This window comes from Orcinus orca, chromosome 19 (genome assembly GCF_937001465.1).
Source record: "Orcinus orca chromosome 19, mOrcOrc1.1, whole genome shotgun sequence".
NCBI classification, from domain to species: domain Eukaryota; kingdom Metazoa; phylum Chordata; class Mammalia; order Artiodactyla; family Delphinidae; genus Orcinus; species Orcinus orca.
In genome coordinates, this window is record NC_064577.1 from 5,364,535 (window position 1) to 5,379,535 (window position 15,001).

The following is a 15,001-nucleotide window of genomic DNA, read 5'->3' on the forward strand; positions in this document are numbered from 1 at the left end:
TGACAAGTGCATTGGGGATAAAACAGAGCAGAATGGGGAAGGTAGAGAATGCTGGGGGAGGGGCTGCCCTTTTCAATGGTGGTCAGGGTAGGACTCATTGAGGAGGAGGCATTTGAGCAGACTTGGAGGAGAGGGAGTGCACCATGCAGATACCTGGAGGTCTGTAAGAGAATGTGGTAAATTGTAAAGCAAGGTATCGTGTTATTACTGAGAGAGAGAAAAATGCAGTACAGAGAGGGATCAGTGTAAGATCCTGCCAGCTCCCAAGCTGGCAAAGTTGGGGAGGAAGGATGTTGGGAACCTCTCTCTCCCTCTCATTCCATGGCTGCCCGCAGCTCCCTCTGCTCCTGCTTCTCTCAGTGCCACCCTCCTCCCCCAGCCAGCTGCAGCTCCCCTTCCAAAATATCCAGTCTTATTCAGCTTGCCGGTGACAGCTAAAGGAGGGGACAAGTGTCTAGAGGAGGCTGAGAAAGGACAAGTGGGGGATGCTGACAAGCCCTGCCTGGGCTGGCAAAGTCTCTTTAGAAATGAGCCAGTGTGTCCTAGAAACAGAGTGCAAGCAAGGGCAGGGGCAGGGGCGTGTGGGGTGGGACGGGTGTGTGTGGGAGGGATGAGGTCAGGGAAGAGTGGAGAGAAACAGGAATTGGATAAGAAGAGACTGGCAATGTGCAGGCCAAGAAGGCAGGTGAGGACCTGCAGGGGTGCTGCACACAACCCAAGTGGGAGGAACTGAGCATTTCTTACTGAGTGTGGGATGGGGTCATAGAGGGGAAGAAGGGATGTAGGAGATAGAGTCTGTGGATATGGAGAAGAGGACTAGACATTGTAGATGGGCTCGGAGGACAACCTGAGGGTTTTGGTAACTTTGAAGGATTTGCCAAGCAGACCCACCAGCGTTATCTCCCTGCCTACCTTCTGCTTGAGTGTGGCCAGGCATCCACTTTCAGGCCGACCCTACCTATCTTCAAGATGGGAGAAAATCAAAATAAATCAGGCAGGCAATAAGAGACCTCTGGAAGGGCAACTGGGGTCCTCACAGGCTGCAGGGGAGAGATAAGGGCAGCGAAGAGAAAGAGGCGGGCATGGTTGCCAACCAGACTAAGGAAAACAGAGGCAGGCTCAAAATAGATTGGGGTTGGGGGAGGGAGGAGAGGCAGCCCAGAAAAGAAGGGAAAGCAGAGGCAATCGATGCCATTGCGACTCTGACCCAATTCTTCATTTCTCAGCCTCATCATCTGAAAAATTAGGGGGTGATGGGGAAAAAGGGAAAGACTGAGGAGAGTCAGGGGAAAGTAATTTGAGTCCTAAGGCCTAGGCAATTGTGGGGTACAAGTCAGTAATCCCAGTGTGAAAAAGAGGAGGTATATGGTGTAGTCAGTACGAGTTAAACGCTAACCAGAGTTTGGTATCCCAGGACAGGTTTAAGAGCTTAAGGAGTGTGATTGTAACTTGGAATGAGGTTCACCTGTCTAGCAAGGTAAGTGGCAGCAACAAGGACGAGTTAATCTGGGGGTACTAGGCTGGAGTGACTTGATGCTTGCATTTAACTTCTCAAAAGAGTGATTAAAGAGAATTTGGTTATTGGATATTCTATTTCAGTGGCGGGCTTCCCATGCAGCAAGAGGGATTTAGGTTAGAACTCGGGGAATCCATCCCACTAAGTAGATTTGTGAGATATTAAAACATGTATATAGCACTGCTTAGGGTATTCTTTCCTTGGAAATCTTTAAAACCGAGAAGCCCACCTATTTGGGTCTGTATAGTCTTGCCTGAAGGCCAGGACCTCCCAACAAATCTCTGGAAGACTTCTGGCTAGAGAGGAGGTAGGGTCTGAGAAGAGATTCTGGGCAGGGAGAATGAATGTAAGCACCTTGGAGGAGAGGTGAGGCATAAGGCAGGCTGGATCTGTCAGGCAGGAAGAAGCAGCAGGGACAAGGGGCAGGAGTCTAACAAGCAGGACCCAGTGGCATTTACATAACTTTGAATAATGAATAAGCCCAGCTCTGGGGCTCCTAGTCAACATGCTCATCTGCATCTTTATTAGGCTTTATAAGTGATTCAGCTCCCTACCCTTTCCCCCCAGCCCCTGCCCAGCCTGCCCCAAGCATCGGGTAGTTGATTGCTCATTATTTTAGACTAGATTTGTTTCACCAACATTCAGTGAGGCGTGGAGTTGGGGACACAGGAGGGAGGAATAAATCCAAAAGGCAGGTGGAGCGGAGGGGTAGGGGAACGAACAGAAGCAGCAGCCACAGGAAGGCAGGCAGACGGCTGCGAGCTAGGAACGTGGGCATAATTCTCTGAAATGCTCCTGAGGCCAGCATCTTCAGGAGAGGAAGGTTTCTTAGATTCCCCAAAATGTGCTGGGTTCAAGTCCCACTCAATCCCCTGTCTCCCTTACATCTGTTGCCAAGCCCCCAGCAGGCTTCTCTCTCAGCTCCAGTGCAGTGCTGAGCCACTTGAGCAGCCAGATGAAAACTGCCCCCAGGGAAGTTCTCACTTTTTCCTGAGGCAGGAATTTTGCTATTTGCATGAAAAAAAAAAAAAAAAATCTACTATGCTTTGCAAGGCCAGAACAGGCACCAGGCATATATTAGGGGAGAAAGTGATAGGAACAGGCCTACGTGGTATGTGAATTTGTAGAGAAGGGAATGCTTGTGTCCATAGAGAGTTTCAGCCCATCTGGAAAGAAAAGCCTGGAAAAGATGGGCAGCCCTCGACTCCTCCAGGTAGGCATATTAGGGCCAACTGCTCTGGTCTGCTGGCAGGAGGCAGAAGAAGTATTTAAAAGCCTGGACGAGGAGTTGGCAGGAAACTGGTAGGGGGAAAGGTAGAGCACTTCTCAACCCTGGCTGCACATTAAAACCATCAAGAGAGCTTTAAAAAATATGATGCTTGGGCCCCACCCAAGGCCAATTAAATCAGAATCCCCGAGGGAGAAGGCCTTGGGCAGAGTAGTATTTCTTAAAAAGCTCCTCAATGATAGGACTTCCTTGGCGGTCCAGTCCTTCTACAACAGGGGACATGGGTTCGATCCCTGGTTGGGGAACTAAGGTCCCACATGCCGTGCTGAGTGGCCAAAAAAAAAAACCTCCACAATGTTGTTTGGATGCTGATTTGAACAAACTAACTTAAAAAAAATATATATGTAAAATTTATTACATTATTAATATTTAAAATCAGGAAAATTTAAACACTGAATATTTGGTACTAAGGAGTTATTGATAATTTTTTTTAGGTGTGATAAGAGTATTGTGATTACATTTTAAGGAGTCATTTTCTTTTCTTTGAGGGGTAGATACTAAACAAATATCTTCATTGTAACAAAGTGATATCATATCTGGGGTCTCCTTCAAAATAATCCAAGGGAATGGGGAAGTGGGCCAGGTTCAAAGGAAGCAAGATTCACTGTGTTGAAAATTGTTGAAGCTGTTTGGTGGATAAGGTTCATTATACTATGTTTTTTACTCTTTGTATACAAAACAAAAACAGTTCCTTGAGTGTTTCTAATATACAGCAAGGTGAGAACCCCAGAGCCAGGCATTCAGCTGGAAATGGGCCACCATGGCACCTCTGTGGGCACAACCGACTTTAAGGAGACCAGGTTTGTGGGACCCTAAACGATAGGTGAGAGCCCTGTCCTCCAACGCCCTAGGCTTCAGGCAGAGTCACAGGGACCACTTGTGAGGAACCAGAGCTGGCAGTCAGAGATGCACTGGGGGTGTCCAAAGAGCCCTTCAGGCTTCCTCCCCCACCCCAGCACAGCCTCTGGGGACTCAGGCTCTATGCACCAGGCCAGGAGGCTGGACCAAGGGGAGCCGCCTGCCTGCGGCACCCAGAGCAAGCAATCAGCCTGTCTCTTCTCTCTCAATCCCTGCCCTCTCTCGACTGACTCCACAGGAGCCAGGCCCCCATCTCAGCCGGCAACACCCCCTCCCCCCCGCAAGCCGTCACCACTGCTTCCCAGCGCTGTCACCCTCCCGACGGGCTCTTCTGCCTCTGTCAGGGAACATTAGCCCAGCAGACTTCATCAAGGACGTGAGGGGAGGCTGAACACCAGTCCACAGAAGTACGGGCACCCAGGCAGCCACCCCCGGCGGCTGCCGGCAGAGCTGTCTGAGCTGCTGAGAGATTCGCGGGTAGCTTGATCTCATTTGCATATCACTTCTTTAACGAACACATTCACAAGAATCCCAAATTCTCAGTTTTCTACTCTCACCGACAGATTGGATCTCCTCACACTTGTCCCTGACACGGATCAACCATTCCCACGTTCTCCACATGCTCTTGAGAAATAACTTCCCGCCCTGCCGAGGTGCAAGGTATTCCCTCCCCCACCGCGCCCCGCCCCTCCCCTCCGAACTCAGCCCCGCCCCCATAACTCAGCCCCGCCCCCACCCCACCTCCACCGGAGCAACCACCAGCTCCACCATCGCGCTCAGCTTGGGGCTCGCTCTCTCTTCTCCGCTCCATTACCTTCCCCTGATGGCCTCTAGGGGCTGGGCAGGGGAGAGAGTTGGAGGGGGTCTATTGAAGAGATTTTTGGAATCTGTGCCTGCGTATCACCCGCTGCCATGAGTTATTTCAGCGCCGATGTTTGTCTCGAGCTGATTATTCCAACCCGAGAACAGGTGGAGCAGCCTGTGGTGGCTTATTCGTCAGCCAAGGCCATCTGTTCCCAACAAGCTGAGATTTGTAGCTGATTTCTACTGGGGAGCAAGGAGTGGGGGCGGGGAGGGAGATGAAGATCACCTCCAGGCCCCAGGAGACTTACTCCTCCCAGACCTTATGCGAGGTCTGAACCCCTAGTCCTCCCCTTCTAAAATCAATACCTTCTCATTTTCTCAGAGAACTCACCGGTCAGTTGACTCTCTGAAACAGCGAAAATACTTTTTCCTTAAGGGGCTAAACCTTCTTAGACGGAGTCAGGTATGAGAAGCAGGAATCCATTAGCTAGGCACAGTCTGGCCATTGGGTCATGTCCACCCTTACAGATCTTAAAAAAAAAAAAAGTATATAACCATAACACAAATATCCTAAATGACCTTCTTGACTCTCAGCTTCTCCTCACCCCACTCCACCACCGGTCCCTTCATCAACACGAGTCTCCTTGCCTAAACCTGTCACCTGCAGGGCTCCAGGCTGCATGGGAGGCCATGTCTGGATGCTCTTATCTCCCCCTCCCCCACTGCTCCTCTCCCCTAAATACCCTGTTCAAGTTCCACCCTCCAATCTGTTCCTCTTCCAGCTTCCATTCTCAGCCATGCCAAGAGACGCCTGCTGCTTTAAGAATGGCTTTCCCTGAGCAAGGGATCTAAGCAGTTTCTAAGCAGCTTTGCCACATGGTTTACCCCTCCCCGCCCAGGGCTACTATTTCTATATATGCAATGCTGGGAAAGACGCTACTCTTATAGTCACACTAATATGACAATTGGGGGCCTTCTTTGGTGTTTGACACAGATACACATCTGTACTGACTTAAAAGAAAAATTGTATGAAAACTTTATTACAAGCACAGATACTTCATCTAGAATCCCACACCCCCAAACAAAGCTATTTCTATTTTTCAGCAGTCTCATCTAACGTTTATCTATTTATCTGTTTTCACATGTACTTTTGTCATGTGTACATGTTCCCTTAAGAACCCATTCAAAGAGCTTAAGACTGCCTCACTTTCGAGTTGGTTCTCTAGGCTTATTTTGCCAGTGCCTGGGAGTGGAAGCTCCTTTTCTCCTCTTAAATCCTGTCCAGTGGCTCAGTATGCGGTTCACTGGAAAGACAAGCCCCCACAGATGAGCTCCTGGACCCTCAAAAGCAGGCCATGGACCTGTGCTTCTAGTGCAGAACCTTCCAGGGCAGTGCCACTCACTAGGGTCAATCTCCCTTGCTCTCCAGAGGACACTATTCCTGTGGGGGCCAGAAGCAGCCCTTAAGCAAGGGTGCCAACCTGTAACTGACGCCAGTCCCCAGGATTAAATATAAGCCACGAGGCCTATTTCATCATGTACAGTTTCATATTTGCCTCGTCACCAGTTGTTGACCTGTCTTTCAAAGAGGTAAAATTTCTGAAGCTATTGGCTGTATTCCCGTACCAGGATTTTTTTTTTTTTTTAATTCTCCACTTTCAAATTCCCTAGTGTCCTTTCTTCCGCAAATCCTTTTGCTTCTTTTTCTAATCTAGTCAGATCGTAGATGTGGCACAAAACATATAAAAATTTATTAAAATGTGGAAACTCTTTGACTCTTAAACCACCGCAAATATAATTTGCCTGGATGGTGTCAAAACTTAATATCCTTTTTGAGGTTGTTTTTTTTTTTTTCCATACTGTCATAGCTGACTTTTGATATCTAAAGCAAATTCTATCCACGCATTTAAGTATTCCGCTGGGAGATTTATGTCACTGACTTCAATTGCAAAGCACACATCCTTTTCGGAATCTCCCTCATGTACATGACCCATCACTGGGGCTGACGCTACAGAAGATTCAAGTTCTCTGTAAAATTCCTTCTAAATAAATCTAGCATCCTTGTTAACTTCAAAATGGCTACTGCTCTGGAAATCACTCCTCCCAGATCAGATCCCAGAGAATGGTCTGGATTGTTCCATTGTACTGTAATGAAATTAGATTGAGGTGAATAGAGCCTAAAATACGCATTCCAGGCCATGTGGAACTGTTATTCATATTGTTGGCACCGTTGTTGAAACACAAATGTGATCATGTATGGGGGATGCTCTGAGAATTGTTAAGGAGCAACACAAACGTGAGGTTGACATTCCCCCCCCCCCAAATTGTCAAGAAGTGCTTCCTTCCTAAGGGCAGGCCTTGGTGAATACCAGGCACACAGTGATTTGAGATGAGGATCATGACAGCAATTCTTGGCCTTCTCGCCTCCCCCTTCACCCTCTGACAAGGCCAGAGTAGCTCAAAGATGCCTGGCCAGTTGCTGGAACCAAGCTGAGGACCCTGCTAGGCCGGATGTCACCTCTCTGGGCCTGTTTCCTCACGGGGACAATGATACTTCACTGAGTTGTGATAAAGGTTAAATGAGATGTAGGCAAAGTGTATAAGCACTGGGGACATAAGTAGGTGCTCACCATGGTCATATTGATTTTGTCCTCCTCATCCTCTGGGTCACTACTGACAGGCCGGGCAGGCCCCTCAGCCCCAGTTGCTACACAGCTTCAGCTCCTGCTGAGGGCTTCCAGTAGCCCTTAAAAGGGCGGGGAACAGTATCGTCGGGTTGCTGCGCGAGGAGACCTGTCCTTATGCTTCTGGAATCCTTCAAGGGCAACGCCGACGGGCTCGGTCCTGTCACAGGCTCAAGGACCTTTTAAGAGGCATGGCTTCCGGGTAGAGCGCGGGGGCGGGTGGGGGACGGGGCGGGGAACCTCCAGACGGAGGCGGAGCCAGAGGTTCCGTGCTCCGGAGGCCGAGGTCATGCAAATGAGATATGAATATGCTAATACGCCCGGGTTCCCAGTGAACCGGAGGGCGCTTGCCTGGCCAGGCAGAACCAGCCCGGAAAAAGGAAAGGAAATGAAGAGGACGCGGAGGCGCATGGGGCTGCTGGACGGAACCAAGCCCAGACAGCCCTCGCGCTGGGAGAAGACGTCTGTCTTCTCCCGGCCCCACTTGCGCCACCCATCGGTCCCCTCCGGCTCCTCACCAAGGGTGATAAAAAGGTGGGGGTGAGAGGTTCTGTTGGCAGCATTGAGGGGCTCTGTCCGAACCTAGGATCCAAAAGATTCTTGCCAGCAATTCCACCTTGTTTTACAGATGGGGAAAGTGAGGCCCAAGCGGTCAAGGCTCTTCTCCAAGGTCTCAGTGCTAGCGGCAGAAGCGCTCAGTTTAGCAGGTTTTATTCGTCTGATTTTGTTTTGCTTCCACTAGGGTCGGGGGACACCACTCGGTAGGTGAAAGAAGCAGCAGCCCCAAACGTGGCAGAACTTGGTACATTACCAAGCATGTCCTGGACTGCCCACCAGGCTGGAGGATTTAGAAAAGAAGACTTCCTGGGGAAAGATGAAAGGCGTTGGGGGTGGCAGCCAGTAGCAGTAGCAGGCAAGTACAAATGATCATAGACTGGTCTGGAATACGTTGCTATGTAAAAAGTGTCGCAGCTTCCCTGAGAACCAGCTCAGAGGAAATGAAAGGGGAACAGAAAGGATTAGGGTTAGATTTAAGGCAGCACTTTCTCCCAGGGGTGATAATGGGGCCCTTTCTTCAATGACCAAGGAAGGCTGTGGACTCACCCTGTCCCTCCCACTTCTGAGGCCTTTGGGAATCCATCTCCCTCCAGTCCCACACGGGCCTGCTTGGAGGACAGGAGTGAATGATTGACTTTGAAAAGTCCCCATCACTCAGGTAGGAGATCCTTCGCCTGGATGGGCCTCCTGGGCTCTTTGCTGAGGGTGAGGACAGCAGACGTGCTGGCTCCAGGGCCCTGGGTGGGGAGAAGCAGCAGTCATGGCATCTCTTGCAACACACTCCCTGCCAAATGGATTCAAATTGGCTTGGATATGAACATATGATTAAAGGAGAGGCGCGATTCATTTATCAGGAGAGATTAAAGAGCAGCATCTGCGCAGCCTAGCTGGGGGACAATTAAGGAGCAAATTGCTAAGTGTCTGTGCCACCAGGCATGGGGGTGGGGCATGGGGGAAGGGCAACTGGGATCATCTGCCAAGAGGACACAGGACAAAAGGAGGTAGTTCGGGAGTCACCATGTGCTGCTGTCGTCTCTGGGCACAGACTGGGCACCATGCGGAGCCTCACAGGGTCCCCCCCTCCCAATGCCTCTTATCCAGGATTCAGAGCAATCCTGAGGGTCTGAGATTAGAGAGGAAAATCTAGCGAGGCGGCTTTGAGCCTGGCACAGGGACAGATTTGCTGCCTGTTTTGTGGGAATCACTTACATTTTAGGGACCAGAGCGACCATGAGTGAACAGGTGAGGGCAGGAGCTTATAGAGCTCTGAAGGCATACCCCAAACGAAGATGGGCTCTGATGGCCTTGCAGGTCCCTGGACTTCCCTGAGGAGTTTGTGCAGAGGGAATTGCCTTCCTCCCAGCCTGGAGCCCAGAATGCTGGCCGAAGGCCTTTTGCTGAAGCTTGGAGAAGTGTTGGTCATGTGAGGTGATGTCCAGCATCCCCAGACAGCCTGTGGAGTTCCCTGCCACCACCTCTATTTCCCAGCCTCAGGGCCTTTGCACAAGTTCTCCTTTCTTCCCAGCACACCTATCCCAGCAATATCTACCTGTGGAAGTGCTATCCTTTCTTCAAGCCCCAGCTCAAAATACTGGCCCCTTTTAGAAGCCTTCCCAGTCCCTCCCCACCCTCTCTCAGTGAGAGTGTCTCCCCTCATAACTTGCCCAAAGCAACTTCTTTGTCCTTTTATGTCTCATGTAATTATTTCCAAAGGGATCTGCCCTAACCCTAACACATGAGCCCCTGGAGGACAAACACTATGATGTACTCCTTTCTACTCACCCAAAGCTTGCACATATTAGGAGGTCAGACACACATATTTTTTGTGTTTAACTCCTCCACTAGAATATCCGCTTCTTGAAGGAAGGGACCTCACCCATCCCCAGCACTTAGAACAGTGCCTAGACCATAGCGGCAGTTATGAAATATTTGAGTGTTGAGTGAATGAGCAGATGAATAACACATATTTTCCGACTTGAGCAAAGCCCTCCGCCCCAGGGAAGGCTATTAGAGGTTGATGCTGGGACTTTCTATCAATAATTAACCAAAGGCCTGAGTCAGTGTGGGTGAGCAGAGTTGGGATCTTGTCTGTAGGTAGCAGGGACTTTTGTCACACCAGTTCCTGGGAGGAAAAAAGTGCACCGAGCTATCTGAAAGCAGGAGTAAAAGATGTGAGTGACAGAACTGAACATGAGGAGCCAGCAGTTTAAAAAAAAAGTGACTTCACTTTGACTGCCTTCTCTATTCCACCTTGGGGGCAGCTTCTTTTGTTCAAGGTGCAGCCACTTCACACTTCTCTCCCATTCATTTTGGGGATGACATTTCCCCCTCTTTCCCTTTCTTGCCCCTTTCTGGGTGGGTGACATCACCAGAGCGTCAGCATCAGGCCTGTGTGATCCCCTTTCTTGCCTACCTGTCCAAACCAGAGGAGCCTGATCGGCCAGCTGTAAATACTTCATGCACGCAGGGATCATAACTGGTCACATTACAGAAGGTAGAGGAGGAGGAGGAGGGAGTCATTTGTTTCTTGCCCACTGCCTCTTAGCTGTCAGTGAGGGAACCACGTGTGGACTGGGGCATGAAGGCGGAGACTGAGCAGCGTGGAGAAGCCGGCACGCCCAGCCTATTCAAGTTGCCCCGTGGCCAATGGGGTTGGAGGACAGAGAGAGTTCTGCCAAGTGTTGATCAGAAAGTCATCTTTGGGATGACTAAACTTAAAAAGAGAGAGAGAGAGAGAGAGAAGATAGGATCTCTGTAATTGGCAAGATTTAACAATCAGAGGGACCTCAACATTCCCAAGTGGAGGCCAGGGTAGGCCAAGGCCTGGACGGCTCTGCCAACCTGAATTACAATCCACGGGCTCTTAAAATAAAAGGTGGGGTTTGTGTCTTCCTTGACCAGCCCTCTCATCCACTGCCTCCGCCTGCTCCAGAGGACCTGCCAAGCTCTCTGAGCAGCATTGGTCTGATGTGGGAGCAGGTCAGGGATGAGGGTGATTCCCCCAGGTCCCCACCAGGGTCCTCACTCTGCTCCCCTGTGACCACCCCTGGCCTTTACCTGAGCCTGAAGGAACAGGCAGGAAAATTGGCAGAGCCAGGAGAAGAAGGACATTTATTTCCATACATCAGGTAAGCAGGGGAAGAGAGCACAGCCCAATGAGTACAAACCAATTGCAGGAGAGAAGGGGAGACAGCAGATGGGAGCGGCACCAGGCACTGCCCTTGGGCCCCCGTCTGGTGGTGTTGGTGGGATGATCTTTAGGGTGGGAGCTGGGACTGTCAGTCTGCATGTTGTCATGTCTGGGATAAGTGTGTGTGGGCAGGGCGACTGGAAGAAGAAAAATGACTCAGGCTTAGGACACAGGGTGAGGACTCGCATCTAATACACACCAGTACCGACCAAAGCTTCCATCTTCAGTTTTTCTGACCACAAGCCCTCAACCCAAGGCCTTCCCTCTCAAGCTGAGCTTGTGATCCAGGCAACTCGGACAGAGGGGGAGGGAGGCAGCGCTTGGATAAGCCCTGAATTGGCATTAGGTGGAATGGGTTTACTCTTCAATGGGTCATTGCACTTAACACACTGATGAGACAAAGAAGGGTAGGGGCTAGAAGTTCTGGCTGGTACAGATGCACCCCCGTCTGTGTAGGCCTGCTCAGCTCGAACCCAGAAGCACCTGAGAGCCCCTCCCCACACGGACTCTTAAGAACCTGGGCCCAGCTCTGCTCACGGGTCTCTCCAGCTGCAGAGAGAAAGGACTGCTCTCTTAAGAGTAAAGATGAAGCTGAGGTTCCCCTAGTCATTCCCGGTGCGGGGAGGCGGGCCAGCTGCCACCACAGCCCCCTCCCCCTCTCAGGGATGCAGCTGTGATGGAGAGGTTGGGCATTTAAATTAAAAAGTAGTAAGACAGCAGGCACTGAGAAGAGAAAGCCCTCCCCCAAGTCATGGGGAAGGAATTGCTGTTCCCACCCCAAACTCCTCCCCATGGACCCAGCAACCCGAGAATGTCCCAGTAGGCAATCTGTCCACCGTCCCTGAGCGGGGGGAGGGGGCTGAGATGGAGGTCAACTTGCCGGCTCTATGCAGTGCCAAGCCACTTGCCATCCACGGTGGCCCAAGGCAGGAGCAGAAAGTTCTCTTTTCAGAACTGCTCTTCCCTCCACCTCTTCCACGTGGAAACGTCAGGTACCCACAGCCTGGGAAGCCCCCTGACCGAAGAGGGTCGGGTGTTTCCCATGCAGATCAGCAGTCAGGTGGGGGAGACCCGTGCCCCGCCATTTCCCGGGAGAGGTGCCGTGGCAGCAGTAGCCCGTGGGTGGGAGGGGTGCACACCACTCCCCTGGGCTATGCGTTGGTCTCTGTCTGCTTGGCCTCTGTGTCGCTGTCACTCAGATAGTTGTGGGAGTATCGGGGCCTGGAGGTGCTGTCGAGAGGGTCGTGCTCATCATCTGACCGGTCAGGGGCAAGGGACTTCCAGTAGCTGGTGGGGCTGCAGGGAGAGAGGAATGAGGTCACAGAGGAAGGATGCTCTTTACCTTCCGCACCAAAGCCTTTGGTCCTGGGGAGGCCCCCCAAACCCTGTCACAAATTGAGAAGTAGAAGACTTCCCTAGCTTCCCCAGAAGATACTCAGAGTAGTAAGAGAAAGGAGCACATTGTTTTGACTCTGAAACCTTTTACAACTCCGAGGAAAGCAATGCTGAAGAGCAGTGGGTCTCGAACTTGAATGTGCATAAGAATTGGCTGCAAGATCCCCGGGTTCTTCCCCTGAGAAGTTTTGATTTGCTAGCTCTTGGGTGGAACCCAGGAATTCTGCATTTTCAACTCCCTCCCCAGAAGATTCTGATACAGGCAGTCCATGGACTGCATCGACTTGGAGACTGCAGGTCTGGTGATTACACGACTACAACCTGTCTTACTAAAGTTCCTCCCAAAAAGATTCCTTCTAAGAAGGACGGGCTTTCCCCATTGAATACTCCCAGATCATAACCCTTCTTCCTGATTAGGTTTTCCTAAGGCCGGTGAGAGTTTCTGCCCTTGACTATGATATCATCTACTCACAAGGAATAGAGACTCAGGATGTAGGAGCTGGTTAAGACCTCTGTTTCAGGGTGGCACAGTCATCCCTTTCTTGGTACCATAATCCAACCCCAAGGCTTTCATCAGGCCAGTGGGAGCCTCTCGCTCTCCCCTGACCAAGATATGAAGAAGCATTACTCCCTGGATGGAGCAGACTCATGGCGTTGAGCATGGATGGGATCTCATTTCCACCTCTAGTCACCTTCTCTTTTCTTTCTTTTCCAAAGTCTTAGAGCAGCCTTCCCCTGCCCCTCCCACCTCCACTGCCTCTGCCAGTCCAAGTGCACTGTAATTTCAGCAATGTTGGAGAAAATGCAGCCCGGGGTGGCTCCACCCCTACCAGTGCCCTGTACTCAATGGGCCCCTCCCTGCCCAGTGATCTCAGGAACACAGCCCTGCTTCCAGATCCTAGAGAGCTTCTGCTAGGATAAACAGGAATCCTGTGATCCCACTGTCTACAATTCTGATTTAAGAATCTGAGGAAGGCCCTTGTTTACTAGCGCTTTCAAAGTTCTTCTATCTCCAAACCAAAAGAGGAGGACACAGCGTTCTGCAAGAAAGAACCACATGCTCAGCTTTTCCAACTGTGTTGAAGAAAGGATTTCATCACTGAGTATTTCCTGTAATGTGAGACACTGTCTTAGGCACTCTGGATGTGCTATCTTATTCTTCACCACATGAAATGGCATGAGGAAGCTGGTTCAAAGAGACGAAGCACCTTGCCCAAGGTCACACAGCCTGTGTGTAAATCTGAACCTGGGACCTTAGACCTCAAAGCCTTTTGATGACTCCACCTTGCTGCCAGACCGCTGACCTGAGGCGAAAACCAGATGAAACCTGCATTCTCCCCACTGGCCTGGGCGAGAGCCCAGGGGGTGTGTAAAGACAGGTCTCTCTTTCTCTCTCCCTGGGGAGATGGAACAGTCTGATAGAAGAGCTTGTTCAATTATGCAAAACGGTTTAGGAATGGGGCAGTGTGGTTAATAGTTATCGTATTTCTCATGAACGAATTACCATTTTTAAAGGAATCAGAATAGCACAGAACACATTTAATATAAACTAGTCTGAACATAAATGAGTTTTACTTCGATGGGCCAAAGGCACTTAAGGACTCTGGGACGTCTCAGGGACAGAATTATAAAGCTCAATGATGACTGTGCAACATAGAAAAAACTGGGGTTATTTTAGCTTTTGGATTGTTTGAATTGTGAATTAGCGGGAGCCTGATTTTATTTTCATTTTTTTAGACAGAACTTCTGGGCACCCAATGCTAAGGTCTGCTGTTGGGCAAAGGGAGGAATGGCTCTGTGGAAAGACAGTGGGGTTATTTTGTGGGGAGAGGGGGTGGTGAGGTAGGTGCCAGGGCTGGGACCCAGATGCAAATGGGGTGCTCCTTTCCATCCTCCCACCTCTCCTCAGAGCGGAGCTGCAGACCCCACTTCCATATTCCTGTGCCGGCCAGGCAGACACCTGGATGAACGACAGCTGGGTTTCAACACTGTTCCGTCCAGATGCTGGGTGCAGTGGCAGAGGCAGCCGGGAGCGCTAAACGCCAGGCCTTTCTCCCCTGCTCTGTGCAGCCACGAGACACCCCTGCTCCCACCCTGGGTGCTCTTTAGCCAGCTTCCTTTGCGGCTTCTACAGGCACAGCTGTCAGAGAGTCAACAGCAGGCAGCTGGCCCCCTTCCCGGGGGCAAGAGTCAGGGCTGCAATGTGAACATTTTAACCACATTGTTTCAAAAGCTTTCCTCCTCACAAGCCAGCGTCTCCTGCTCAACACGGTCACAAACGATTTGGTGCATAAGCTAATTCCCACTGGGCGAGCAGCCCCCTCCCCTTGCCTTTGCTACGGATGCTTTCAGTGTTCTGCATGCTTGCAGAGCCCCATCACCGGGTGGGAAGTTAAACTGCCCCCACTCTTGGCAGTTTATTCACCCCAAGCCAGTTCACGCGGAGTCCAACTAGGTCCTCCCTCCCCTGGACCTTCTCTGCCAGCTCTGTACTGGGTGGCTAGCTTCTGGCTTGGTGCCCACTCTGGCCGCAGTGAATCCAATCCTTGCTGGAGGTGGCAGTGTGTAGGGTTTCAGGACTACTCCTGTTTTCCTGGTGGACAAGAACTGTGCTGGTGGCTGAGGGAAGAAACAGGCTTTCTGTGTTCTTGTTCTTGCTGGGTCAAGGGTGATGACGGGCTGAGTCACTGGGGTCTGAAATCCACCAG

General features: G+C 50.9%; 2 protein-coding genes across 12 annotated transcripts in view; both read right to left on the reverse strand.

The window, feature by feature from the left end:
- The window catches only part of SEZ6 (seizure related 6 homolog), a 101,047-nt gene extending 90,394 nt beyond the window's left edge, over window positions 1-10,653 (reverse strand). Inside the window, exons 1-2 of the mRNA XM_049701730.1 lie at window positions 7,097-10,653; window positions 4,858-4,996 (exon numbers count right to left, since the gene is read on the reverse strand). The gene's annotated coding sequence lies outside the window, so the exon portion shown is untranslated. The remainder of the gene's footprint in view (window positions 1-4,857; window positions 4,997-7,096) is intronic.
- Window positions 10,654-10,800: 147 nt separating this feature from the next.
- The window catches only part of MYO18A (myosin XVIIIA), a 93,453-nt gene continuing 89,252 nt past the window's right edge, over window positions 10,801-15,001 (reverse strand). For 7 of the 11 annotated variants that reach the window (XM_049701719.1, XM_049701721.1, XM_049701720.1 and 4 more), the window contains one exon: window positions 10,801-12,194. In XM_049701719.1, coding sequence (XP_049557676.1) covers window positions 12,050-12,194 — 145 coding nt within the window. In that variant the 3' untranslated portion in view covers window positions 10,801-12,049. The remainder of the gene's footprint in view (window positions 12,195-15,001) is intronic. The other 4 variants (XM_049701710.1, XM_049701711.1, XM_049701716.1 and 1 more) reach the window with 1 other exon arrangement.